Here is a 26,740-nt window from a genome sequence, read left to right on the forward strand (position 1 = left end):
GTGAATCAAAAGAAGGCTAAAACATGTTGGTTTCAACTGTTAGGAAACTTAAGTCAGGTCTAGGGATATAGGTCAGTTGGTAAAGTGTTTGCCTAGCATGTACAAAGGTGTGGGTTCTGCTCTGCCCCAGCAGCATCTAAAGCCATGTGTGAGAGTAAAGCCATGTGTGATAATACAGGCCTTTTATCCCAGCTCTCAGGAAGAAAATGTGGGCTGATCAGAAATTCAGCATCATAGTGAGTTCTAGAACCAGCCTGGGCTTACATAAGAACCTGTCAAAAAAATAAAGAAGGAAAAGGAAGGAATGGGGAGAGAGAATGAGAGAGAGACAGAGACAGACACAGAGGTGACACCATTTTGTGGTTTTACTCAACACATCCTCAGTCCAACTAGACTTTTAGCACAGGGTTTGGCATTTTGTCTTTTCAAGTGTGGGTGGCTTTGGAAAACTTCTGCAGAAGCTGAGGCTCCTGCTGTTGGCTCAGGAGTCCTTCAGAACATATGCTTCTCGGCTACCCACATGGAGAAGCATCTGCCGCGCGTTATGTTTATGTGTTTGCTAGAATTTGATAGAAAACAGTGAGAAATTTCTTTTGGGGACTGCCTATTGTGAATCTGTGTAATGCTTGAGTGAGTAACTGCCACATTTATCTCCTCTTATCCAGGAGGCAGGTTCATGTTCTCCTCTTCTTCTCTCTCTCTCTTCCTCCTCACCTCTCCACCTCCCCAGCAGTGAAGCATAACATACATAAAGAGAAAATTCAGATCTTAACTATATAGCTCAATAAACTGTCCTTCAAGGAGCAGGCATGTATAACCAGCACCTGGACAAGGGGAACACTGTTCCAGTGGAAAGGGAAATACTTATGCAATCATTTTCATATGTGGGGAGATCACATTAATAAGTACTTGACTAGATAGTGAATGTGCTGTAATTTGCATTTTAGTTTGTAGGCTATTATCTTTGGCTTTCAAAAATTATAAAACTCTATGTTTTGTTTATAAAGCAACATGGTACATGAGTGGATACAAGCACATTTGTAGCTACATTACACATAGTATAATCTATTATTTTTAAAGGGATCTCAGAACACTTTTTTAAAGATGGAAGTTACTGCTGTGAGAAAGGGTGGAGAAGGGGGTGTGTGTTTGTGTGTTTTACACATGATATTGAGTATTGGACTCAGGACCTTTCACATGTTAGGCAAGTTCTCTGCCATTGAGCATACCTCAACTGAAATATTCATTTATTCCAAAGCATATATTGTACATCAGGAAATAAGACTATTTTTTTTTTTCATTCTGAAATTCAAGTTGTTCGCCAGTTCTATTGCCTGCGCTAAGTGGGACAGACTCTACAAACCTTACAACAAAAGTTGCCTCTATAATCTTACAATTATAAAATTCTGTTAACTCTTTCTTCTTAAAAATCTTTATTTTCTTGCAGTGGTGGGGACTAAATGAAGGTCTTCTATATCCAGGCAAGCGCCCTACCGCTGAGCCACACTCTCAGTCACTCAAAGGATGTCTTCAATATTAGCTATTCTTTACAAATGAGGGTTTTAAAGCACAAAGAAATTAATACACCCAAGGCTACATAAATTTTCTGTCTGAACAGGAATATTGGACACATCAGAAATGCACCCCTGGCCAAAGTGTGAAGTCAATTTACAAACTGACAAAATCAGCCAGTCTGGTTAGTATGGAGCCTGGCAGTAATGGAGACATTTTGAGCTATGACACAGTCTTTCCCAAAGAAACATTTCCGTGATCCTGAACTTGGTCCTTGGAACAAAAGAACTCCTGCCCCTGAAGACCCTTGATGTTGTTTCCAGGAATCCTGTGCCCAACCTAAGTTATTATACAATGCTGACATGGAAGGCTGGTGAAAGAGAAAGCCAAGAATAATTGCTTGCTTCAGACACTGCAAGGGAAACACAGGAAACCGTTTAATGAGTGTTATGTGATTAGCCCCACAGAACTCTCTCAGCAATTACTATAATATCCCCTTACAGAACAATCCAGAAAATAAAGGATTTAATGTGCCCCACCAAGCCAAACAAACAACACACACATGTGCCCCAAGAGCCCAACCCAAAATTATTTCTGCTGTCCTAGGGGTGTTGTGAGTTAGTCTTGCCTGTTCCCTTTCTGTGAGACAGAAATGTCATCTAGGGTTTAAAGAATCTGACAGGGTGCATAACAGGGGTTGGGGGGGAGGTGTACGTGTGTACATGCGTGCATATATGCATTTGTGTATATGTCCGCATACTATGGGGTTAAAGTCTCCAGGTATGTGGTAGCCAAGTAGAAGCCAGGCCTGAGATCTGCAGGTTTCCCTCTGTCTCCATGCCAGCCTCCTCCATTAGCCTTGGCATATACTCTACCCGCTGGGTTTGGTGAGGACACTGATGTCGTTATGATGAGCCTTCCAGAGGAGGTCCTCCCTCCACTGTATAAGAAATGCCTTCCAAATAGCAGTTTCTGGTTCTTGGCCATGAGGGTCATTCTCTGCATGGAAGCACAGAGTGTCTCGAGGTCTTATGATTGTTTCTCACGGGCCTGGGAAGCTGGCTCCGAAGCACCTGCTCTTCACATAGTACCTGATATTAGAGCCAAGCACCCATATTAGGTGGCTCACAACTCTTGGTACCTACAGCTCCAGGGGGATCCAGCATTTTCTTCTGGCCTCCACAGGCACTCACACACATGTAACAAAATGCACACACACACCCCTACATAATTAAAAGTAAAATCTTTAAAATTTTTATTTTAACTTAAGGAAATCTGTCTCCTCCCTTGCTTCATCAATGTGATCCATGGCTCTGATTTGAGTAGAAATAACATCTTTTTTGTTTGTTTGTTTTTGTTTTGTTTCCTTTAAGGAGATGTGGGATATAGGTAAGTTACCCTTCCATGCTCTAATAAAATACCTAAGACAGCTAATTTACTAAGAAGAAAATTTTGGAGGTTCATGTCCATGATCCATTGACTCTGTGTCTTTGGTCCTATGTTGAGACAGGTATCATTGTCAGGAATTGGGGACAGAGAAAAGAAGGCTAATGTCTTACAAGTACCTTCAAGAGCACATCTCTACTGACCTAAAGCCTCTCCCCTCACCCCCAAACCTCCTAACTTCCAATAGCTAAGTCTTAAACTCAGGGACCTCTTGGGGACAGTCAACATATAAATTATAGCAGTATGCAAAACAGCCAAACAATCCCCTACCCAGCCTTGATTATTTGTTTGTTTGATTGGTTAACCCAGCCTTTTCTTAGAGACCCAGTGTGCTGAGTTCACTGTCTTAATCAACTAATTTCTGTGCTGGTTTTAAGAATCATTAAGGTGAAATCTCAGGGTCGCTTTGATTTGCATCTCCCTGATGACTAAGGATGTTGAGCATTTCTTTAAGTGTTTCTCTGCCATTCAATATTCCTTTGAGTATTCTCTATCTGGCTCTCTACCTCATTTTTTAATTGGATTGCTTGATTTGTTGCAGTTTAACTTCTTGAGTTCTTTATATATATTCTGGATATTAGCCGTCTGTCAGATATAGGGTTGGTGAAGATCCTTTCCCAGTCTTTAGGCTATCGTTTTGTTCTGTTGACATTGTCCTTTGCTTTACAGAAGCTTTCAGTTTCATGAGGTCCCATTTATTGATTATTGATTAGAGCCTGTGCTGTTGGTGTTCTGTTCAGGAAGTTGTCTCCTGTGCCACTGAGTTCAAGGCTCTTCCCCACTTTTTCTTCTAATAGGTTTAGTGTATCTGGTTTTATGTTGAGGTCTTTGATCTACTTGGACTTACTCTACCCAGCAAGGTATTAAAGCAGATCAAGGTGAGACTCATAGCCAAACTTTGGGCAGAGTGCAGAGAATCTTATTAAAGAAGATATAGAAAGACCTGGAGGGGACAGGAGCTCCATAAGGAGGCCAATAGAACCAAAATATCTGGGCACGGGGGTCTTTTCTAAGACTGATACTCCAACCAAGGACCATTCATGGAGATAACCTAGTTGTAGCCCATAGCAACTCAGTGTCCAAGTGGGCTCCCTAGTAAGGGGAATAGTAAGGGCTATCTCTGACATGAACTCAGTGGTTGGCTCTTTAATCACCTCCCCCTGAAGGGGGAGGACAGCCTTACCAGGCCACAAAGGAAGACAATGCAGCCAGTCCTGATGAGACCTGATAGGCTAGGGTCAGATGGAAGGGGAAGAGGACCTCCCCTATCAGTGGACTGGGGGAGGGGCATGAGAGGAGAAGAGGGAGAAAGGGTGGGATTGGGAGGGTAGAGGGAAGGGTCTACAGCTGGGATAAAAACTGAATAAATTGTAATAAACAAAAAATAATAAAAGTATTGTGAGCCAGAAAAAAAGAATCATTAAGGTCACTTCACTGCATTTTTCAAGTCATTAAGCCTGTGTCTTCTCTGCAGAGAAAGGAGAGCTGTTTGTGCCGTCTCCCAGTTACTTTGACATTGTCTACCTAAATCCGGACAGGCAGGCTGTGGTTCCTTGTCGAGTGACAGTGCCGTCAGCCAAAGTCACACTCCACAGGGAGTTTCCAGCCAAAGAAATCCCTGCCAATGGAACAGACATTATTTATGACATGAAGAGGGGCTTTGTGTACCTTCAGCCTCACTCCGATCACCAGGGTGTGGTTTACTGCAAAGCCGAAGCTGGGGGAAAGTCTCAGATCTCCGTCAAGTATCAGCTCCTCTATGTAGAAGGTGAGTGGGTTGCCTTCTCCAAACCTAGATGGCCGCTGCCTGCTGCTTGGGGGCTGGGGAGGGGGGATACAAAGGCATGGGATAGTGTTCTGTGGGCTCCTCTACTGCAGGAATAGAGTGTTCTGTGTCCCTGGCCCAGCCCCTCTATTCCCCACTCTCCACATCCTTCCCTCATTCTGCCTGCATTTGATCAGCAAGTCCCTTAGGTTCACCTCTGCCTTTAGGACTGTCAGCCCTCATCAGCCTCTCCAGTATCTCCTGGCATCACCATCCACTTCCCACCTTCCCATCCTGGTTGTGCCCATCCCTACTCACGGCCCTTGTTTTGTCCCTCTCTGTTAGAGATCTCTGCTCTCTATGGTGCTGGCTGTGGTTCCACTAGCTTTCTTGCTTACTTTCCTGTCACTCCCTGCCATTCATTTCAGCTTTTCCTGCTTTTGCATTTTTTTTTTTTTCCAGATGACTTCAGTGTCATCCATTGGCCTGTTCACCAGCCACCTCCATTCTAGCCTCACAGCAGTTGCAACCTGAACATGCCAACAACCGCAACTGGCCACATGTAGAATTACTAGGTTCAGTCCCTGGCTCCCCAGCCCCCAACAACAGCCCCTCTTCTTTGCAGCCCACCACTCTCACATCTGTTCCAGGGCCTTTCTGCCCTGATGGCAGATGGGCTGATGGCACAGTCCTTCCTTGCCAACCTTCTCCTGAGCCTCCCTCCCACCCCTGACTTTCTGGAGAGGGTGCTCCACTCTGTTCCCTGAAATTGAGGAAAAGGAAGTGATTCTTTTTGCCCTGTAGCCCCTCCAATAGACCTTTTGTGTCTCTTGAGAGCTCTTACACTGATGAGGGATGGGAAGCCATGTAGTAAACTTCTTTACAGCAGGAGAGAGGTGTGTCTACCAAGTTAGCTGCTCTCAGAAATCAGACTTTGCATTCTAGAAGTCTTTCCCTTCTCTGCTGTGGGACTTACTCAATGGGCCTGGGTTTCTAACACTATTCCTGAATAACTCTAATAACCCTGCTTTGACTGCCCCCCTCAACTCTCCACTGCGGCCATATCTTACCACAACTCAGCCAGATACTCCAAAAGAATGGCTTTGTATTTCCTGACTCTTTACCTCCTCTTGTCCCTATATGGATGTTCTGCCTGCATTTATGTGTGGCTATCAAATGAGTGCAGTTCCCAAAGAGGCCAGAAGAAGGTCTCTTGAGACATGAGTTATGGTCAGTTGAGAGACCACTTGGGAGTCCTCCAGAAAAGCAGTATGTGCTCTTAATTGCCAACCCATCTCTACAGCTCCTTTTTGCACTTGATTTTGTTTGGGGGGGGGGGGGCAGAAATGGGGATTAAACCTGGAGCCTCAGGAAAACTGAAAAACAAAACAAAACAAAAAACACCCTACCATTTCCTCCAGATTCTAAATGTGGGAGTGCCTGAGGTACCCTTCTCTCTTATGCCTTGATGTCTTTGTGGAAATGCTCATTCCTACCATAGCTGTGAACTAATGATTTCCTAAATGTGCATCTGTGGCCCAAATCGAGGCAAGGACCATGTGTCCATCCGTACACATATGCTCCAGAGGACCATTAATTAGCAAGCACATCCTCATTGACCCAGTCCTGTGCCCATCAGTGAACTCAGCGTCACCCTGCAGGCACGGTTCACCCATACCCTCCATATCAGGTACCTAGTGAGAATGGCCACAACAGAAGCCCAGCCTGCCCTCCTCTCACCCTTCAGACTTCACTAAGTCAGTTTTGGATCTTAACTGTTTTTAATCCCTGATCAATGACTCGAGCTACCATCACCTCTGGCTAGTACTAATGAGAATATCTTTCTCCCGTTCTCCCACCTCATTTTCCAACCCATTTTCTACACAGTTGCTGACTGCAGTTCCAACCAATACATTCAGCAAGTTCTTACCTATAGAAACACAAGGTCCTGACAGGCCTTGCATGGCCAGCGTCACTACTCTGGCCGCACTGTCCCGCCCTCTGGGTCACCTCATCTCACCTCATCGACTTCTCGGAAATCCTTCCACCCATGTCTTTTAGGCACAGAGCTAAGACTTTAGCTGCTTGCCCAGTTCTCAGCCCATGTTAACTTGAGGCTCACTCTGGGCTTCTTCAGAGTTCAAAGGAGGCGTTACAATTGCCCACCTGATGGCTGCTCACTCTGCTGGAGTGCAGCCTCGAAGAGCTCGGCCATCTGTCTGCCTTGCTCTTGTAGGCCCAGGCCATACATACCACATCTCCTTACTCAGGCCGCTATCAAAACGGTCCATTGAGTGGCCAGACCATAACAAAGGTATGTTTCTAAGACATTACGACTGTGCCTCAAACACAAGTAGCACTTTTACTCTTCTGCAAACATTTTTCTCATTTTGAATATTTGGACCTCTTCTGAGAATGGTCGAATATCTGTCTGCGCATCTCCACCCAGCCAGGCTGCCTTCACTTACTCTTTCCAGAGTGTCATTCCCCCTTTGCCCACTTACCACACCTTTTATGTTTCCCCATGATGCTGGTCGACTTATTAGCTCATTTCCTAACCACAAGCATGGGGGTGGGGAGCTTGGATTGTGGAGGAAATAATCCCTATTGGACTACCAAGGTAGACAGGCAGCGTCATTTTTCAACCTGTGACTCGTGACCCCATTGGGGTTGAATGACCCTTTCACAGGGGTCGCCTAAGAACACCGGAAAACAGCTATATATATTAGGATTTATAACAGCAGCAAAATCACAGTTACAAAGTGGCAATGAGGATAATTTTAAGGTTGGGGGTCAGCACAATATGAGCTGTATTAAAAAGGGTCGCAGCGTTAGGAAGGTTGAGAACCACTGTTCTAAAACAAAGCAAAGCAGGTATGCTAGTACTGGCTCTGTGAAACTACAGAAACTGCTTCCTCTCCCCAAAGATGTTCGTTTTTACCATCAGCCACGGATCTCATTATTCTGTCTCCCGCTTCCCCCCCCCCCCCCCCCCAGTTCCCAGTGGCCCTCCGTCAACAACCATCTTGGCCTCCTCCAACAAAGTGAAAGGCGGAGATGACATCAGTGTGCTCTGCACTGTCCTAGGGGAGCCCGATGTTGAGGTAGAATTCAGGTGGATCTTTCCTGGGCAGAAGGTAAGGGCCACACCCCAGCCTTAGCCAGCAGCTATAAATTTCATCACTTAGTGAGAGACCATCCAAGGTTTATGTTTTAGGTAGGAGCCAGGGGAGTGTTTGTATCCTAAGATGTTTCAATCTACTTCAAAATATACTGTTTTAAAGAAAAAGGGGGGAAAAAAAAGTGGGTGGCTCTATTAGGTAATTTGCTCAAGATGCCGTTTTGTGTCATTTTTCATTGCTCCTACTTAGGAACTGTGGCACGAAAGGGGCAGACTGCTTGCATGTGAACCTTAGCCTTCACAATACACAAAGCTTCAAAGACACAGGTGGGGGGAAGTGAGGCGCCAACAGGCCGCGAATCACCACACAAGGCCCATGAAAGGCTTTAGAGCAGATATGCTCCAAGTGGGCACAGAAATACAAGGTGCTGTAAGGTCGGCATACATTTAAAAATAGACTTCTATAAAAGAAAGCACAGCGTCCTTAGCCTTTGCGCATGGTCTGCTCACCGAAATAAACAGCTCTGCTACCAGTCTGGTTGCCAGAGGAGACACGGTCTCCCAAGACATACCAGGTAGCCAAGGCTCTGGATGGAAAATGAGGATCCCCAGAGGGCCGTATTTTCCAGCATCCTCATATGCTACGTTTTTTGTTGATTTAAATACATTGTCACAATTAGGCATTCTTGCTTTAAAATAGAATGACCTTTTACATTGCTGTTATTTTATTAGGTTACTAATGTCATAACTACTTTTATTAAGTGAAATTAGAAAGCATTGTTCTTATCACGGAACCTGCCTGAAATGGATCTTAAAAGTGACCATCTTCTAGACTAGGTGCCCATGCTGTCTAGGGCATTATCTTATCCTTCCTTGGTACAACTTGCCTCCCTCTGTAGTCTCAAGGAACATCAAATTACTTTCCTGCCTCTCCAAAGTAGCTCTGACTGACTTACACAGCCAGTACTTTGGGCTTTTGACCTTAAACTCCATGAATAAGAACCACTTGGCAGTGAAAGTTGGCAATATGAAGATGACAGAATGGAAATATTTATGTCTGTGTATTTACACTTAAGACTCGTTCCCCTTAGAGGTGCAATAATCCATCTTACTTATATAAAGGGCAGAAAGAAATCACAAAACAGCATCCTGAAATTCAAGACCCCACTTGGGAAAAAAAATACAGCCTTGAGTGATTATGCATTCAAAAGAAAAAGAGGCCATGAGCTCAGCATACCACCTAGTCTTCAGTGAGCTTATGCTCTGCAGTCAAGAATGGGTCAGGTGGATGGGAGCTGGGGGAAGCCGCTTCTCTCTCTGGCTTCAGCCCGTGTGCCATCTTTAAACAGGATGAGAGGCCTGTGACCATTCAAGACACCTGGAGACTGATCCACAGAGGACGGGGACATACCACAAGAATCTCCCAGAGCGTCATTACCGTTGAAGACTTTGAGACTATTGATGCAGGCTATTACATTTGCACAGCTCAGAATCTCCGGGGAGAGACAACAGTGGCTACCATTGTTGAGTTTTCCTGACTTGGAAGGTGAACTGATGGGATGCCCATCTATACCTACAGCTTTGAGGTGATCTTATCTCTTTTTTTAGTGCTTTGTGGGAGGCCAATGCCAAGTGGGTCAGACAGACATCCAAATTAAAAGAAGTGTTACCTTTTCTGTTCTAACAAAAAGTGAGTATTTTGATTACTTACAGCCATGTTTCTAGTTTTTACACCAAGAAAACATGTAATTAATATAATAGCTTTGTATTAATCATTTCTATTAAATGAGCAAGATTTTATAAAAAAAGATGAGCTAAGCATGTATCATTTAGTTTGTATATCCAAAAGAACTTGACAGCAATCTTTGGGTTGGTATCTAGTATTCTGTTTGATGTTCGAACCAAGTCCAACTGCTCACAAGCAAAAACTCAAGATTCAAATGCTTATATATGTCACTTTATCAAAGCTAATGTGAATTAATTTATAAAGGTATCAAAATCACATATTTTTATATTAAATTGCTACACAGAAATTACTAATTTTAAATTCCCCTATTCAAAAGATCCGAATGTACACTATTAGCAGTTCAGACTTTAACATAAATGAACAAATTAAAAGAAGGTTCAGCTTTGGCCAGACCCGTCTTTGAAAATACTTAGACCACAGATGTTTCAGTTTTATGCAATACGGTAGAAATTATTTAAACTAGGTACAGTTTAGTTCTCTGATACATATATTTGAATTTTGAAAATCTTAACCCTAAGTTTGCCTCCATAACAAATTTTGGCATTGGGCTCGAAGTTATGAAAACTAGCAGACCTGTCTTGACTAACGAGTGAGGGGAAGCAGTGTACATAGCCTAAGGCTTTGAAGAGTGAAGTATGTCAGAGGCTGCCACTCTTACATTGAATAGTCCAGCATTATTTATTTGATCAAAGGAAAATACACTTTCCATAACTATAAACTACAGCTGTTCACACATCCACATTTTTTACGATGTGTTAACAATTTTGTATCTTACATAAAACATTTGGCTTAAGAAGAAAAACCTTAAAACCTCTCTATTTTGTTTCCTATTTCTCTCTTGCCTTAACCTTGGAAGCCTTTTACTTACTGTAAGGTTGACATCTAAATGGTATGAAGGATGGCAGGCAACACATGAACTTTTACCGTAACTAGGGCATAAATGATAAACCTAACTTTGGCTAATGTCATTGAGACGGCTTGGGACCAGGAGCAGAGATATTCCAGGAGTGGCAGTGACGCTACATTCCTATTGATCAGAAGCAAACATGGAAGGTTACATACGTCATAAACTATTGGAGAAGAGAGACTTCAAACATAACCACTAATAAAAAGCATGCATCGTGAATACCAATCAGCGGTGCAGTATACAGATCCACGATGACCCTCATATCCACCTCTAGTGTCCTGAATCTGTCCTAACTATAGGGGTTATTTGACCAGCCATTGAACAGGGAGCGGTAAATACTGACATCACAATGCTGACACGTGCGGGGAAGCCCGTGGGTCGGGTGGTGAGGAGCCACAGCTATCCTCCTCCCTTTCACGAAGACTTCAGATCCAGTGTGAAGGAGGTGCACAAGCTGTCACTCTTTACTCATTGGCTGGCTGCTCTGTTTCATTCCAACAACAGGAGGAATGCTCAGAGGGGTCCATGTCAGGGTTAACCCCCTCCCCCAGACCCTTTTCTTCCACCAAACAAGGAGCTGATGGCTTAAGGAGGTGCTTCTGTCCATTAGTGCATGCTGAATTCCCTAAGGGTTTCCAAAATTTGTAGTCTCAGATCCATCCAGAGCTTAGCTAATTTGCAAAGTAGGTTCAGCACCTCAAAGATAAGCTGGGAAGGGGGTGGAGGGCTTGCTTCTGTGGCTTTACATGGAGGAGGAAAAGATGATGTCAAAAACAGCAGGAGGGAAGATGGAGGTTTACCTCCGTGAAAATAGCTTAGATTCAAGGTGAAGATGAGTCAGAAACATCCATTGGTACGGCCCCCTTACTCTTTATACAGACCTGTGTTTAGAAAAATTTAGGGTGCTACATTTGCTCGTAGCCTGAGTACAGTAGTTGGGCTCATAAATATCTACAGGAAAAGAAAATGTACTGACTGACAATGCTCAACACTGAAAAACTAACAACAGAGAAATGTACAGACATCAACAAACCAAAAGGTTTTTCCTGTCATACCCGAGCCCTGCCATGTCACAGTGCTAAGAGGAGCTGGTAGTAATTCAAGCAACTACTGCTTTCTCTTCTATGGCTTTTGTTGACACATGTATATGGATTATGACTTGATTAATATAGGCCCAGCTATATTCAGCTGTTGACTTTTGAATACACAGCAGAGAGGGCTATGACAGTCATGTGACACACCAGTACATCCATTTTATTCACACACATACACCCCTGCCCACAGACCGAAATAAAAATCACAAGAAGGTGTCTCTGGTGAAGAACATTATAAAGGTTATAAATCTTTATCTTAATAGGCCCCTGAGAGTTTTCCCCTTATGCTTAGGTGAAGGAAGGCAAAGAACAAGATTCCCTCGTTCCTTAAGTGCTTTGTGCAACTATGTCCACATCAATTCCAAAATCTATTTTTGGAGGAGGCTTTTGGACCAAGTTCAAAAGTCCTCCTCCAGACGTCCCAACTCGTAAGTGGCTGACGCGGCAGTCCCGGTGGAAATTCCAGAAAGCCATCGCGGCAGCCCTCATTCCCACAAGAGGGTCAGTCCTGCAGAACTGCGCATCTCGGCGCCTCCAGAGTCTCTCTTCCACATCTGGAAGCCGTCATCTGGGCGAGATGCTGGGGCTGGAGAAGGAGGCGGAGTTCCTGGGGGACTGGAAAGGGATGGCTGAAGACGTGGGGGACCTCTTGGGGCTGCACAGGTCCCCGTTGTGCAACTTCCACAGGAGCTCCTCGTTCTCCATGGACAGTCTCTTGTTGACCTTTGACTCCTTTTCCAGGGACTCCTGTAGTGCTGCCTGCTCCGTGGAAAGTTGCCTTGAAAACAAAAACCCAGAGATCATGCGGAATCTGGGTCAAAAAGTAACTCCCACCGTTCTAATCTGAAGGTGCACAGAACCTACTCCGGGGGGATAAATAGGATCTTGCTCAGGTTCATAGTTTTGTTTCTGTGTTTATTCATCCACATATGACATCCTGACTGCAGTCCTCCTCCTCCCTCTCCTCTCAGTAGCCCCACCCCTCATCTGTTCCTCCTCCCTTCACGAAAGGGCAGGCCTCCCAGAAATATCAATCATAATAGCTGGGTGGGAGAGGGTGCCTGACTGAAGCCCTGGCTAAGGTCTGAGCACTGCAAAAATGAAAATCAAACTCCCCAGTTCCAGAAGCCTAAGCCTGACCCAAATAAAAAAATCCTATCAGTAATAATTGGCAGCTCTAGTTTTTGGGGAATTTCCCAGTAGGCAGTGGGGTACTTGCACAAGGCTTTGCCTTGTTTTATTTCTGCCTTAACTTGAGGGCTGTCTTTTGTTCACATTTGTGATCTCCCCTTCTATAAAAGTGCCGTCACTTGTTAGTGAGCTCCAGGTCTAGGCCACATTGGTCAGAGCACGAACTGCTGCTCTGTCTGCCTCACCGACATGCCCAGCCGGTACCCGGCGCACTGCGGCCAGAAGAGAACAGTAGATGTCAAGGCTAAATAGACTCTTGTAGTTTACCTTGAAATCGCCATGTGCTTGTCCATTCGAGCTTTTAGCTCCTCGTTTTCCTGCTGGAACCGCTTCAGCTTGTCGACCAAGGCCGTGTTGTTGTCCACCTTCGTATACACAGTGTTCAGAGTCAGAAACAAATGAATAAATAAATTCCCTTTTTAAGGCGTCTAATACAGGGTAACTGTCAAAAGACTGAGTGAGGGCAACTGCAGTGGCCCACCAGTGTGTTTATACAGATATGTGACCTATGGAAAATAATGAGGGAAACGGAGCATCTAGTTTATTTTTGCTTTGTTTTTTTGTTTTAATTCATCAAGCCTCATAAAAAAGGAAGATACCCAGGTTAGTAACGTTTTCCTTCCGGGTGACATTTTCAGAATGTCCCTTTGGGAGCTGGTGTGATGCCTGCGTGGCCCTGGGTGCTTGGCCTCTTTTCAAGGTGGAAGCGCAAACACTGCAGTGTCTCACTTTATTACATGTCCTGTATCCTAGAGCATTCTTGTGCATAAGCACATATCGTAAAGGGGGAGGGGAGGGGAGCAAGGGTAAAGGAGGGGGAAGGGAAGGAGAAAACATGAAGAGCTAGAGGGAGGGAGGGACCTACAGGAGGGAGCCTATAGGAGTTGGCCATGCTGCAGGAAGCCGTAAACTTGTTCCTCGAACACCTTCATGTGGTCGCATAGAGACAGCCAGGCTCTGTAGCACATGAGGTGAAGAAGTGATTACAGAAAAGCTTCCCTGCTCAGCTCAGGTCAAGGGACACTTTTGTCCTGCTGGTCTTCCCAGCCTTAACTTTCACATACTGATCAGTTGAGGATTAAAGGGTTAAAGGATAAGATCCCAGAAAAGGCATTTAGTCACTGACATGGTGGCTAGCTGATCCCATCTGGGCCCACTTTCCTACGGATTGGTTTATTACTTGTGACATTACAGCTCAGAATTAATGTGAATTAAAATTAGCCCTAAGTCTCTGCCATGGCAGCCCATTATGGCTCACAGGCTTGAATTACAGTGTCTGGGTAGAATTCTTGTTTTTACAACATCCTCGTGTCCAGAGAATGCTTACAACAAGCCAGTCAGATGAAATAATTTTCTAGAAAAACTGCAGAATATAAAAAAAAGAAGCGTGTGTGTGTGTGTGTGTGTGTGTGTGTGTGTGTGTTTGGGGGGGGCACTCTGAAATGCTATAAATAAATGCTTTACTCTAAGCATTTCAAGGTAAAAAATTAAAAAAAAAACACAAACTGGGAAAACTTGGGATTAAAAACAGTAGCAATTGGCCTTAAAATATCATTCCACCAACATTTCATTTTATAGAGGTAAAAACTTGACCTTTAATGTCACAGAGCTAACTGTGGGCAGAGCAAGCTGTCTTCCTTAGACAATTTCCTCATGCTAAGTGTGATAACTACTGTGCCAAAGTGGCACCACCCAGTGGGATTATCTGGGAAGAAAGGACTATGAAGGAACTGTCTATATCAGGTTGGTCTGTGGGCATGCCTCTGGGGGATCGGCTTGATTGCCTAAATGTGAGCAGCGCTGTCTGGTAGTGACTCAGCCACAGGGACATAGAAGAAGGAAGCTTTTGAGTTTGCATTTTGCCAGCTTGGCCCTCATTCTCGAGGGGGAGTTTATCTGCCCTTGACACTGCTGCTGGTTATTCTGTCCGATATTAGACTCGGCTTCTACGTGCTTCCAGTGTGGGCTGATGATACACACTGGGCTCTCCAGGAGTCCCGTTGGCCTTTGGCACCAGACTGGAACTGCAGAGGCACCCAGCCTTGCCAGTTGACCAATGACTAGTTCTCAGCCTCTCTCCATCAGCCATCACTGGACTACTCTAAACTCACCACGTCAGCCAACTGAGTGAATCCTCCTTTAACATATAACCATGTCAGCTCTGTTCCGTTAGAGGACCCTAATATACAAAGTGTCCTAAGTTCTCTAAAGGCCTTGCGCTCCTAAGTATACAATTCATCAGTGGCAATGGGTGTACCCATTGTCATAGCAACCTATCCCCTTTTACATAAAACAGTGTCACATCGACTAGCACTGTTATGATGCCTTTCTGTTGGGGCATAAAACAGAAATATTATAGCTCAGCAGAAATTAAAATATGTTCGTACTTTTATAGCAGAGCCTTTTATCACCTGAGATCTCCTGGTAAGTTCAGATGCATGAATGGAAGATGAAGCAACGCATTACTAACAGGGTTTCCTGAGTCATCGCTGCCTGCCTGCTGAGCAGGTGTCATAGGATGACCTTTGCCAAGATGTGCTGTGTGTACTGGGCTGGGCCTATTAACAACTGGGAGTTTCTTGCATTCCTTAAAAAAAAAAAAAAAGCCACTTCCTTTACCTCTGGTACCTCCAAAATGGGAAGAGTCCATTTATAAGGTATCTGCTACCATTCTGACCCCCGCATGATAGATGGACTGTATTCTCTCAAACTGGGCTAGACTGAAAATGTAGGTAGGGAGAACTCCTTAGTGGCCTGGGAGAGAGACACGTTATTCCTCATCGTGGGCGGGAGACCAGTCATGAACCCGGCGACTTCCAGAAGCCATGAGGATGAACTCAAGCTGGTTCCATTCACGGCAAACAGTGCTGAGTTGTCATGGGCCTGGTCTATACTCGTGTCACTGTCATTGACTGAGGCTGCTGAATTATGGGGGTCTTTACTGTGATGCACTCAAGTCCACTGCAGTGAGCCCTCACCTTCCACCCGCCCACAGCTTAGACTGCAGTGGCAGCTCTCAGTTTGTCAGTGCAGTTGGCATCTGCACCTTTGTCCCTGGAATTTAGGGTTGGCAGGACATTACCGACGTAAAGTCTTGAACGGTACTTTTATATCAGATTTGCCATCTGAGCTGCCACACATGCCTCCATGAGGGGGGATGCCCACAAGGAGAAATGTTCCAATCATCCTCATGAGGCCCCTTATTCCAGGAGGGGGCCCGGACCCTAACCCCAGCCCTAACGCTGACTCTGACTGGCCTGCCAAGCATCGGCATGGGAGTGAGACCCTCTGTGAGCATCCAGTCCCAGCTCAGCCACATGTTAACTCCAAACAGCTGGACTAAATGACCAACCTGACCATGACACCAAGTTTGAAGGAGTTTGCTTCAAAGTCAATGGGTGGAATTTAAGAAACACAGGAGCTCCACAAGGAGAGCAACAGAACCAAAATTCTGAGCCCAGGGGTCTTTTCTGAGACTGATACTCCAACCAAGGACCATGCATGGAAATAACCTAGAACCCCTGCACAGAAGTAGCCCATGGTAACTCAAGTCCCCAAGTGGGTTTCCTAGTAAGGGGAACAGGGTCTGTTTCTAACATGAACTTAGTGGCTGTCTCTTTGATTACCTCCCCCTGGGAGGTGCAGCCTTGCCAGGCCACAGGGGAAGACAATGCAGCCAGTCCTGATGAGACCTGATAGGCTAGGGTCAGACGGAAGGAGAGGAGGACCTCTTTTTCAGTGGACTGGAGAAGGGGCATGGAAGGAGAAGAGGGGGGGAGGGCGGATTTAGGAGGGGACAAGGGAGGGGGATACAGCTTTGATAAAGTGACTAAATTGTAATAAATAAAAAATAAAATAAAATAAAAACCTTAAAGAAAAAGAAACACTCATATCTGAAAATCGATAGTTCTACTTTGTGTGTGTGTGTGTGTGTGTGTGTGTCTTTGGCCATATGTTTCTCTTAAAAATGATTAGCACATGTTCACTATACACATTAATGAGCTTTTTTGTTCAAGCATATAATGCATTTGACTGTATCTGCCATCCATTACTCACTCCTGTCTCCCCTTGCCTGTCCCCATTCTCTTCCAAGGTCTTTCCCCAGACCTTGTTCATTGTCTAGGTTCTACATATGAGAGAAAATGATATTTGTCTTTCTGGGTCTGTTTTGTTTCACTTAACATGATAATCTCCAGTCCCATCCATTACTTCTGCAAATTAGATAATTTCATTCTTCATTATGGCCGATTAAAACTCCACTGAACACACACACACACTCCCACTTCTCCTGACAAAGTGAAGTAGTATCTATATATTCCCTTAAACACTCAAGAAGCAATTAATTATCTCAAGGAAACAAAACACCAAACTAAGCCAAATCGCTGCACTCCAAACAAAAAGCCAAACAGGTAAGAGCGGCCTCTATGCTCCCTATTGTCCAAGGCTGGTCTAGTTTGAATGAGACATTTCTTTAAGGAGTGTTGAGTCAAAACCGGGTGGAGGAGAGACAGGCAGTACACTAGGTGGCTGGCAGCTAGGAGCAAAGTACAGCCAACAGCCAGGGTCACTTGGGCTGCTGACAAATCCTGCCAGGTTGGTTCCTGTCCTGGCTAGCAGGTCCTGAGTTTCAAGTCTGACAGTACACATAAGGGCATGTCCCTGAAGACACAGCTAGGAGTAGGCTCAAATGCCGATTATGGTTTCTTTCCAACAGTTGTTTGCGGTTTTCTAATTCAGTCAATCCTATCAACAACACAGCTATTTTATCACATTCTAATTCTTAGAAAGATAAGGAATTCGGCCAGGCATGGTGGCACAGGCCTGGTAATCCCAGTAGAGGCAGAGGTGCACAGATCTCTGTGAGTTTGAAGCCAGTTAGGTCTACAAAGCAAGTCCAGGACAGCCAACGCTACACAGAGAAACCTTGTCCCAAAACGAAACAAAACAAAGCAAAAAGATAAGGAATTCTACTAGATCATATGGTGCCAATGACATTAACTAATTGAGATATCTGACTGTCCTGTCCAGGCTGGGTGGTGCATTAAGACATTGCCTTTAGAATAATTAAAATTTTCCATTAGGCAAGTGAAGATCCACAGACTACTGAAATGAGAACCTGATTTGTTACAGTTTTTCAAAAACTAAATGCTGCTTTATATGCATTTCATAAAAAAAAAAAAATGTGTTCTAGAAGGCAGCAATGAATCAGCTGGAAAATAATAATCTGGAAAATAAAATGCAACTCCATCCTTTAGCGAGTTTTCCCGATATTGTGCAGCTCTGCATTTCAATTTCCCAGACAATACTCTCCTGCATGTGTGTGCACGCACACAGGCAGGCAGACACACACACACACACACACACACACACACACACACACACACAGGCATGCACGCGTGCAAGGTGCTCAATCCACCAGCTGGAAGCAGACATACCAGCTTCTCCATCTTCATTAGCTTCATATCCTGCTGATGTAATTTCTCATTCTTGATCTCCAACACAGCTTTCAGGCTTTCTAGTTCCTGCTCCAGATACATGACCTGAGGGGTTTTCTGGAAATAAAAAAAACAAAAACAAAAACAAAAAAAAACACCATACACACACGAAGATAATTTCTCTGACTTACTTCACATATACTATCCAGTCTTGACTTCTTTATGTACTGAATCTATTAGGCTTATAGAAAGCAGTAAGCTACTTACTTGTTTGTTTTTTCGCATTTTTTTTTTTAAACATGGGGTCATGCTTTGAAACCTAGTCTTGACTTGATAGTTACAGTAATCCTCTTGCCTCAGCTTCCCATTGCTGGGATTATAAGAAAATGCTGTTATAGCCAGCTAAATGTATGTGGTTTTGTTTTTTTTTTTTTTTTTTTTCCTTTTTTGAGACAAAGTCTCATTCTATAGCCCAGGCTGACTTAGGATTCTGCGGCCACGTCTGGCTTTTAATGTGTGGCCATCCTCCTGTCTCAGCCTCCCAAGTGCCAGAATTATAGCAATGAGTCACTATGCCTGGTCTAACTTCTTACCGCAGTTTCAAATAAATAAAAATGAAGAATTAAGATCATTTTAACCTCTAAGGCTTTGGTCATAATGTTGAAAACAGACCTTTTATTTTTTTTCCCGTGGACACTCATGATACCACCACTGCGGAGCATCCCGCTATACCCCACCCCTTGTTTGACCGATGGAAATTCAACCGAACTATTCAACAATTTGATACCAATCAGCTATATCTATATCTATCTAAATGTATATGTATATATAGATATGTACACATACATACACATATAGATAAATGTATAGAAGAGAGGGAGAACAGGAGGGAGAGAAGACCCTATTGGCCAGATGTTCAGAAAGTTTCTCAGACAAAATTCAGTGCTTTAAATTATCAGAACTACCTCCTGGATCAAAAACTGCCTTCCCTTCCAGAGGGATCCTGAGAGAGAATTTGCGGGGTGGGGGAGCTTGAATTTTATTTTTCTCTCACACTCTTCCAACTCTTTACTTCAAACGAAAAGGGAACGAGTTCTGTGAGTCAAATAAATCTGCTTTGTAACGGCCAGTAGAGGACCAGACCCAGATGGGTCAAAACAAGAGACCATATGCCCATCTTTAATTCCAGACTCTTCAAAAATAAAAATCCAAGTAGTCCTTTTACATAGGGTTTTTTTTTTTTTTTGAGACCGTAAGATAAATGCCCTCATATTCACTTGAGGAAAACCACATAACTTCCTGTCAACTTCTAGAAATTACTTTTATGTGTTATCAGTGTTTGCCTACATACATGTTACCCATTCGTTAAAAAAAAAACAAAAAAACAGAAACAACAACAAAACAAGTGATGTTTTGCAGCCATGAACCTGACAGCACCAGGCTAAGTGAAAAGAATAATTATGAACGGCTACACATCCAATGGTTCTATAGGATGTTCCAAACAAGCAAATCCATGGAAAGTGGGACGGTGGCTTGCTCAGGGCAGGAGTCTTTCGGGGGCTGGAGAGCACCTGTTGGTGAGTACAGGTCTCTCTCTTTTTTGAGAGAAAAACAGTCTGGAATTCAGATACTGGTGACTAATACACAGTGTACCGAACATACTACAATAGTAAAGTTTACAGCTCTATAACCACATCACAATAAGGAGGCTTGTTGTTGTTGTTGTAAAAATATTCCCAGTTTTACATTTTTCCCAAGTTTCCCATAGGTATGTGCTTAGACCTCTAGATTTGAATCTATGTGTCATTTTTGGAGGTGTGTAAAAATAAAAATCAGTGAATAAATTGTTTTATTCAATTACAATAAAAGCACTGCAAGCATGAAGAAGACCCTAGGCCTTGGTTATCTCCACAGCTGCTGAAGAATTAATCGCCTGGAAATGGCAGCTGAGCAGAAGGAAAATCCAGAATGCACCACTTACTCACCTTCTCTCTTGATATTCGCTTTTGTTCCTCGGACCTCAACTTCTCATTTAAAGCATCGTTTTCACTCTTCAGGTCATTGATTTGTTTCTGAAACACAAACAGTAACCCGCGGGGCATCAGATACCAGAGAAGGCTCAAGGGCACAGAGAGGCACTCTCCATGCCACCTGACAGGCCGGGCGGGAGCCACTCACCTCCAGGGATTCCTGCTTCTCACTAAGCAGGTTCTCCAGTGACTTCTTTTCCATCTCATGGCTCTTCTTGATTTCTGGAAAGAAGGGAGTTTTGCTCTTTGTGAGTGTGTGTTTTTAAGGTACTCACATCCTACGAGATCGTGACCCTACAGACACAGGAGCTGATGGAGTGCGGCTCATGTTACTTTCCATTCATAAGATGTAACTCTGTAAGTTAAGCCGCATCTTCTCAGAACAGATTTGCTATGTAGGTAAGTGAATTCTGGTTCAATGACCAGAAAACCCTGATGCTAAGAGAGGCTAAAGAAACCTTTAAAAAAAAAAAAAATCTCAGAATGAAAAGTAGGGTCTCAGAAGACAGGTTTCTGATTCCTGGTCTGTGGGCCCTGTCTTCCCTTTCATTTGCTCTTCTTGGAAAAAAAAAAATACAAGTCTAAAATTAAGCCCTGTAGTAGTAGGAAGAAGACAATGTTTACTAAGTGTGTATCTAAGGCAGCCACTTCCGTCTGCCACCACCTCTGGGTCCACACAGATCAGTGTCTCACGAGATGTCCCTCAGAAAGGTCACACAGCCATTTCAACCACACACAACCCTGCTACTCTGTGAACCGCAGTGGACTCATGGCGACACCCACTGCACTGCTGACTTTGTCCTGGAAGAAACGGCTTCCTGTTCCTTCCTTTTGACTTCAAACTTTTCAGTGACGGTGAGGTCGCCACAGAATATCCTGCCCTTGTCCATCAAATGGCACTTGTTCTCTCCCACAGCCGTGGTGTGCAAGAGTGCTTAAGTGTGGATTCCTCACAGCACAACGCTAGAAACGGACACCTTGACCTTCCCAGGAGCCACAGTAGCAGCTACCACTGACCACCACCATAAAAAGGCTTTTAGAATCTGTTTCCTAAAGGCCTGGCATGTATAACTAACCATTATTTGCATCCTTAAGGGAAAAGGGTACCCACTAACAACAAACAATGCACAAAGAAAACAAGAGGACTGCCAGTTGAATGTCATGGGGTTATTCTGAGCAAGGGAGACTCATGGATCATTTCCATCTTAGTAAATAACTATGATGCATCTCCACAAAGTAGCAAAAGGCATCCCCTTGCCTGAAAGGGCGGTTTCATAGGTCTTCTTCAGCAGCTCTACTTTCTCTGAGTGGCTAGCTTCAATCTCCAGCTTAGTGGCTTCATGGGCGGCATTTAAGTTGTCAAACTGCAAGGAACAGAACAATAAACTACCAGCAAAAATAAAAGTGCCAACCAAGTCAAATGAAGGAACATCTGCTAAGGACTTCTTTTATTTGCTTGTGCCCATCTAACACGTGTGTATGACAACCCGCTCCGGCCTGGCCCCTCCCACAACTCCAATCCATCCTCCCCAGGAACAAAGATGGCCCAGGTTCACTGATGGGAACGGCCGAGTCCATCTCAAGGCACAGGGCCGTACTTCACGGGTCCACCTCAGCCCGTACCTGTCACACTGACAACCCTGCTCTCAGCCTTTAGCACATGTCTGGCATAGGCTGTGAGTACACTAACTAAAATAGCAAGTGAAACAGAGCACAGGAAATTCTGTCATCGTTGTTGCTGTTGTTTTGAGACAGGGTGTATCTGTGTAGCCCTGGCTGTCCTGGAACTAGCTCCGTAGAACAGGCTGGCTTCGAACTCAGAGATTTGCCTGCCTCTGTCTCCCTGAGTGCTGGGATTGATTAATGGCCTGTGTCACCATGTCTGGCAGAAAATTCAAAGTTTATGATACTAATGGGGGAAAAATGGGTTATTAAGGCATTTATTTTAAAAAAAAAATGGTTTAGTGGCTGAACACCAGGATACTTCCAAGGGAATTGGTTTTGCAATATTTCTATCCTTTTAAAAAAAACAAAAACAAAACAAAGCAAACAAACAAAAAAAAGAAACGGTCCTACTTGGGGTTGGCCAGAACCTTGGACATGCTTTTGCAAGTTCCTGCTGCACCTCTGAGCTGTAGCTCTAGAGCTCCTTTACTTGTTACTTTGAGACATTCTAAGTTGCCTCAGCCTCTCCAAGTAGCTAGCTGGTAGGATTACAGAGTTTTGATCCATCTGTTTATTCATTTGTACTGGGAATTGAATGCAGAGACTCAGAAAACTTTGTGTCACTGAGAACACAATTGGCCCTGTTTTCAGTTCTTATTTTTTTGAGCCAGGGACTCACTAAGTTACCAGTGTTGGCCCAGAACTTTCTCTGCAGCCAAGGCAGGGCTCAACTATGATCCATCCGGTTCAGCTTTTCAAGGGTTGGGGTTGGGAGTGTGTAGCACTGTGACTGGCTACCTTTCCCTTCTTTCACCTAACACTGCTTCATCATCATCATAAGAAAGCTTTCCCCAATTAAATTAAAAGTCAAGGGATGGCTCATTAAGAATGCAGACAGCATCCATACCTCAAGCAGACGGCTACCTCGCCAGAATAGCCAAGTCACACAAACCTGCTCTTGCAGCTGAGTTTTATACTTGTCTGCCTCCTCGATGTAAATGTTCCGCAGCTTCTCACACTCTGACGTGTAGAATTCCTTCAGCTGGTTCTCCAATTCCGTCCGGTCCGCCTGATGTTGCTGGTTTAGTTTCTGGACAAACCCTTCATACGCTGTTTGTAAGTCATTCCTGGCCTTTTCTAGCTTCTCACAGGTGCTTGAAGCAGCAACTAAAAAGGACATAAAGGAAAGGGGAAAGCCTTTACATTTGTTCAGTGTCTGCGACAAACATTTACACACCATTGATGACTCTGGAGGCATATGACACCAGTTCACTTGACCTGTGACCAGTGCTGCAGTTCAAGTAAGAACTGTCTGTCAAAGGCCCATCTGCTAGAGGCCCACAATGCCACTGGAGAGTGGTGGACCTTAGGGATGCTGTCCCTTCCTCACGTTAATTTCCCAGCTATGAGGCAAATGGTTTCCTCAACCATGTGATCTAACATGCTGCGATGTGTATCCTTCCACAGGCACAAAGGATTGTGGTCACCAGATCCTGGGCTGAGACCTCCAAGACTGTGAACCAAGGTAAGTCTTTTCTAATTTCTCTCACATGTAATGCGATTTGATTATAGCTGCCATATCGCCCATCTCTGAAAGCCCCCTTCTTCCATGCACTACTTTTCCTTTTACCTGGCTTACTTCACTTAGCACAGTGGCCTCAAGGTTCATCCACACTACAGCATGTGCTGGGACCTAAGACTCCACTAACTGCACATATCACATCCTGATCCACTGATGGCTCTTTCTGTCTCTACCACCTGACCACACTAAACAATGGCTACCATGGACATAGGGACACCGATAGCTACATGATCCCTGATGTCTTAAATGACAATTCCATTTCTCCACATCCTCACCAAAAAAACATGCTTAATTAGAAAAAAAAAAAAAAAAGAAGAAGTATATAGGAAGATTTTGGAGGGAAGAAAGGAGGAAATGATGAAGTTATATTAATCTCATTTTTTAAAAAGAAAAATATATAGACTATCCATCTTAGTGCATGTGAAAGGATGAATCATGATTTTGATTTGCTCGATGGATTAGGTAGAGTTGGAAATGCATTAATAAAATTCTAGTATAAAGACTGAAAACATTACTCCCACACGATCCGTATGTAATAGCACATAGTACATCTACACAGAAGAGCCAAGTGCTGTGTGCCTCAAGTCCCAGCACTGCGGAGGCTGAAGCAGGAGGAGTTATTTGAATTTGAGGCTAGCCTGGGCTACATAGCAAGACCATCTCAAAACAAACAATACCACCATAACCAGACAAATATCACAAACAAACCAATCTACAAAGCAGAAATACTTGAAGGGAAGAGCCAAAATGTCAGAAGAAGACAGATGATAGGAGCCATCACGAAAAACAACTGGGATTAAATACTATTAAGCTTTTTTCCCTTTAAAATAATTCATTAAACTAATGAATGACTTTCTTAATTGCTAACAAGCATACTCTTACTTACAGTGTTTATTAAAAGAAAAGAAGGTTCAAGACACACAGCAGTACTCTAACTAGCAGACACAACATTAGCTTCTGCCAACTGACTTAGCATCATGTAAAAATGAGAATGACGGATGCCTTCCCATAAGGTCTTGTGTGACTCAGACGTTTATGTGGGGAAAGTCTGTAAAAATCAATGGGGGAATCAGTTTCTAGCAAGAGAAATGCTGGTTTTAGAATTTTACACGTTAGCGAATATGAACAAACACTTCCAGCCTCATCTGGAAACTCACACCAGACAGGAACGTCTCATATACAAAAAGCCTCAATACAAAGGGGTCTCTGGGCAGACTGGTGTCTCAGCAAACACTGTCACTCAGGAATAAGCTGAGAGAACCTGCATCTACTTCAGGCACAAAGGGCTTCCGCGTGCAGGCTAACTCTGGCCACACCTGCCTGAGTGTCACACATCTGCTTATAATCAAACCACTGTCGGTCTGGAGGTAGAATTACAACACGTCAGTGTTTACGATCAAATGGGGTACACAGAAATCTTCTCCCATTAACCAGCTGAGAGGGCTGTTTGCTCTGCTTAAACAGTGTGCAGCTTCAGCTTCACTGGCTACTGGGATCTTGGTGAAGAGGGAACAGATGGGAGGGGAGAACTGGAAAAGAGAAAGGGCGGGGAGAGCAGGTGGGGGAGTGGATGGCTTTCTGCTGTTACTCCCAACAACCAAAGGGCAGGCCAGGCCCCAGAGAGTGACATCAGCCTGCAGCTGTGCAAGGGACCTTCCGCTGTTTACAGTGCTCTGTGCAACAGCTGGGCTGTACTTGTCATTCACACAAAAAGCTTTAGTTCGGGTCAGCTAGCCTCGGCTCAGAAGGAAGCTGTGATTTGGTGGAGACCTCCTGATTTTTTTTTTAATTTTTATTTTTTTTAGCAGACTGCACATATAAATGCTGTTAAGGGCTCGCATCGTGTCCACTGGTACATACTACATGGCTGTGGTAGGGGACTAAGAACTTCACCCCACAATTTTAGGCTGTTGAGGGGTTACAATATCATCCGTACTAGCTCCTGCCCATTCTCTCAGTCTGCTGTCTTGCTTCTTTGCCCAAAGCCCACTGCTTTCATTTCATCTGACAACCAACAAAGCCCAAACTAAAACAGAAAGTCATCCAGGAGTAAGAGTAAGTGACCCTGGGGTTTCCCCATGCTGCTAGGTGTACTCGGTTTAATGAAGTTACCACGTGAATAGAAAATTCTACCCCACACCCCCAAGACAGGGTCTCACTATGTAGCTCTGGCTGTCCTTGAACTCACACAGATCTGTTCCCGCACCTGCCTCTGGCATACTGGGATTAAAGTCGTGCACTGCTACTCTCAGCTGAGAAAATCTACCACTTAGGTCTTTGTTTTTAAACAGTTTTCAGACTTAAAAAAGAAAGACACAGACTTATTTTAAAATTTATCTCTAAAGTCTAAGTCATGTTAAAGACAGAAGTTGACACTTTTACTCAAGAGTTGCACCAGCCCTGAGACTATTAGGCCAGGCCAGACCAGGAAAACTGGGGAGCCCTGCCCTGCCTGTCTAAACCACAGCTATTTGAGCAAGGAAAAGTCGAGGCACAAGAAGTAAAGAAAGGCAGGTTTTGTTTTTCAAACAATCACTGTACAGTCCAATCTGACCTTGGGAAAACAGAATCATATTACTCTCAGGCCCTTTGGCAGTTACCCCTAACAGAGAGGAAGTGAAGCCACTACTTAACTAGTCCCCAGGGATTTTTGTGAGGGTGGGCAGTTGTGCTGATTATTTCCATCTCATAGATACAGATTTCCCTTTGCTGGCTCATGAATGTTCTGGTTAGGGAGGAAAACATTACACGGCCGTGGTCTGAAAAATGTCAATGTTCCTGCAAATGATACAGAGCCGCCTTCTCTTTTATACATGAGTAGAGCATGCCTCATAGGGGACAGCTAGCAGCATTTTCAGTGCTTGGGACCATAAGCACCTTCGTAGAAGAAAGCCAGAGTCCTGGCTGCAGCGTGTCAGCACCCTCGTCGTCTACCCAGTGATTTGGAAGGGTCGCTCACATTTCCTCATCTCTGAAAGAGGGGCAGCACTGCTACTTTCCCGGCGGGGTCAAACATGGCAACACGTGGGAAGAGTCTGGCCCTGCGCTCAACCATTTGAATGTGTGATATGTTACTGAGGTTATCACCAGAGGAATCAGACCTGACTGTATATTCCTTGGAAACATGCTTGAAATGCAAAACAATATAATGGTTATTGAGTTTGATCTCTAGCACTTACTTTCCCTCCCCATACACTACACACACACACACACACACACACACACACACACACACACACACACAC

General features: G+C 44.2%; 2 protein-coding genes across 6 annotated transcripts in view; one reads left to right on the forward strand and one right to left on the reverse strand.

The window, feature by feature from the left end:
• Pdgfrl (platelet derived growth factor receptor like) overlaps nt 1-9,630 on the forward strand; it is a 42,477-nt gene extending 32,847 nt beyond the window's left edge. Inside the window, exons 4-6 of the mRNA XM_055593612.1 lie at nt 4,433-4,726; nt 7,721-7,860; nt 9,194-9,630. Coding sequence (XP_055449587.1) covers nt 4,433-4,726; nt 7,721-7,860; nt 9,194-9,382 — 623 coding nt within the window. The 3' untranslated portion in view covers nt 9,383-9,630. The remainder of the gene's footprint in view (nt 1-4,432; nt 4,727-7,720; nt 7,861-9,193) is intronic.
• A 620-nt stretch (nt 9,631-10,250) lies between these two features.
• Nucleotides 10,251-26,740, reverse strand: part of Mtus1 (microtubule associated scaffold protein 1) — a 143,775-nt gene continuing 127,285 nt past the window's right edge. For all 5 annotated transcript variants that reach the window (XM_055593522.1, XM_055593523.1, XM_055593521.1 and 2 more), the window contains 7 exons: nt 22,866-23,080; nt 21,507-21,612; nt 20,397-20,470; nt 20,204-20,290; nt 18,219-18,335; nt 13,051-13,148; nt 10,251-12,370 (listed from right to left, as the gene is read on the reverse strand). In XM_055593522.1, coding sequence (XP_055449497.1) covers nt 12,157-12,370; nt 13,051-13,148; nt 18,219-18,335; nt 20,204-20,290; nt 20,397-20,470; nt 21,507-21,612; nt 22,866-23,080 — 911 coding nt within the window. In that variant the 3' untranslated portion in view covers nt 10,251-12,156. The remainder of the gene's footprint in view (nt 12,371-13,050; nt 13,149-18,218; nt 18,336-20,203; nt 20,291-20,396; nt 20,471-21,506; nt 21,613-22,865; nt 23,081-26,740) is intronic.

Source organism: Psammomys obesus, unplaced genomic scaffold, assembly GCF_907164565.1.
Source record: "Psammomys obesus unplaced genomic scaffold, mPsaObe1.curated_primary_1811, whole genome shotgun sequence".
In the NCBI taxonomy this organism is placed as follows: Eukaryota; Metazoa; Chordata; class Mammalia; order Rodentia; family Muridae; genus Psammomys; species Psammomys obesus.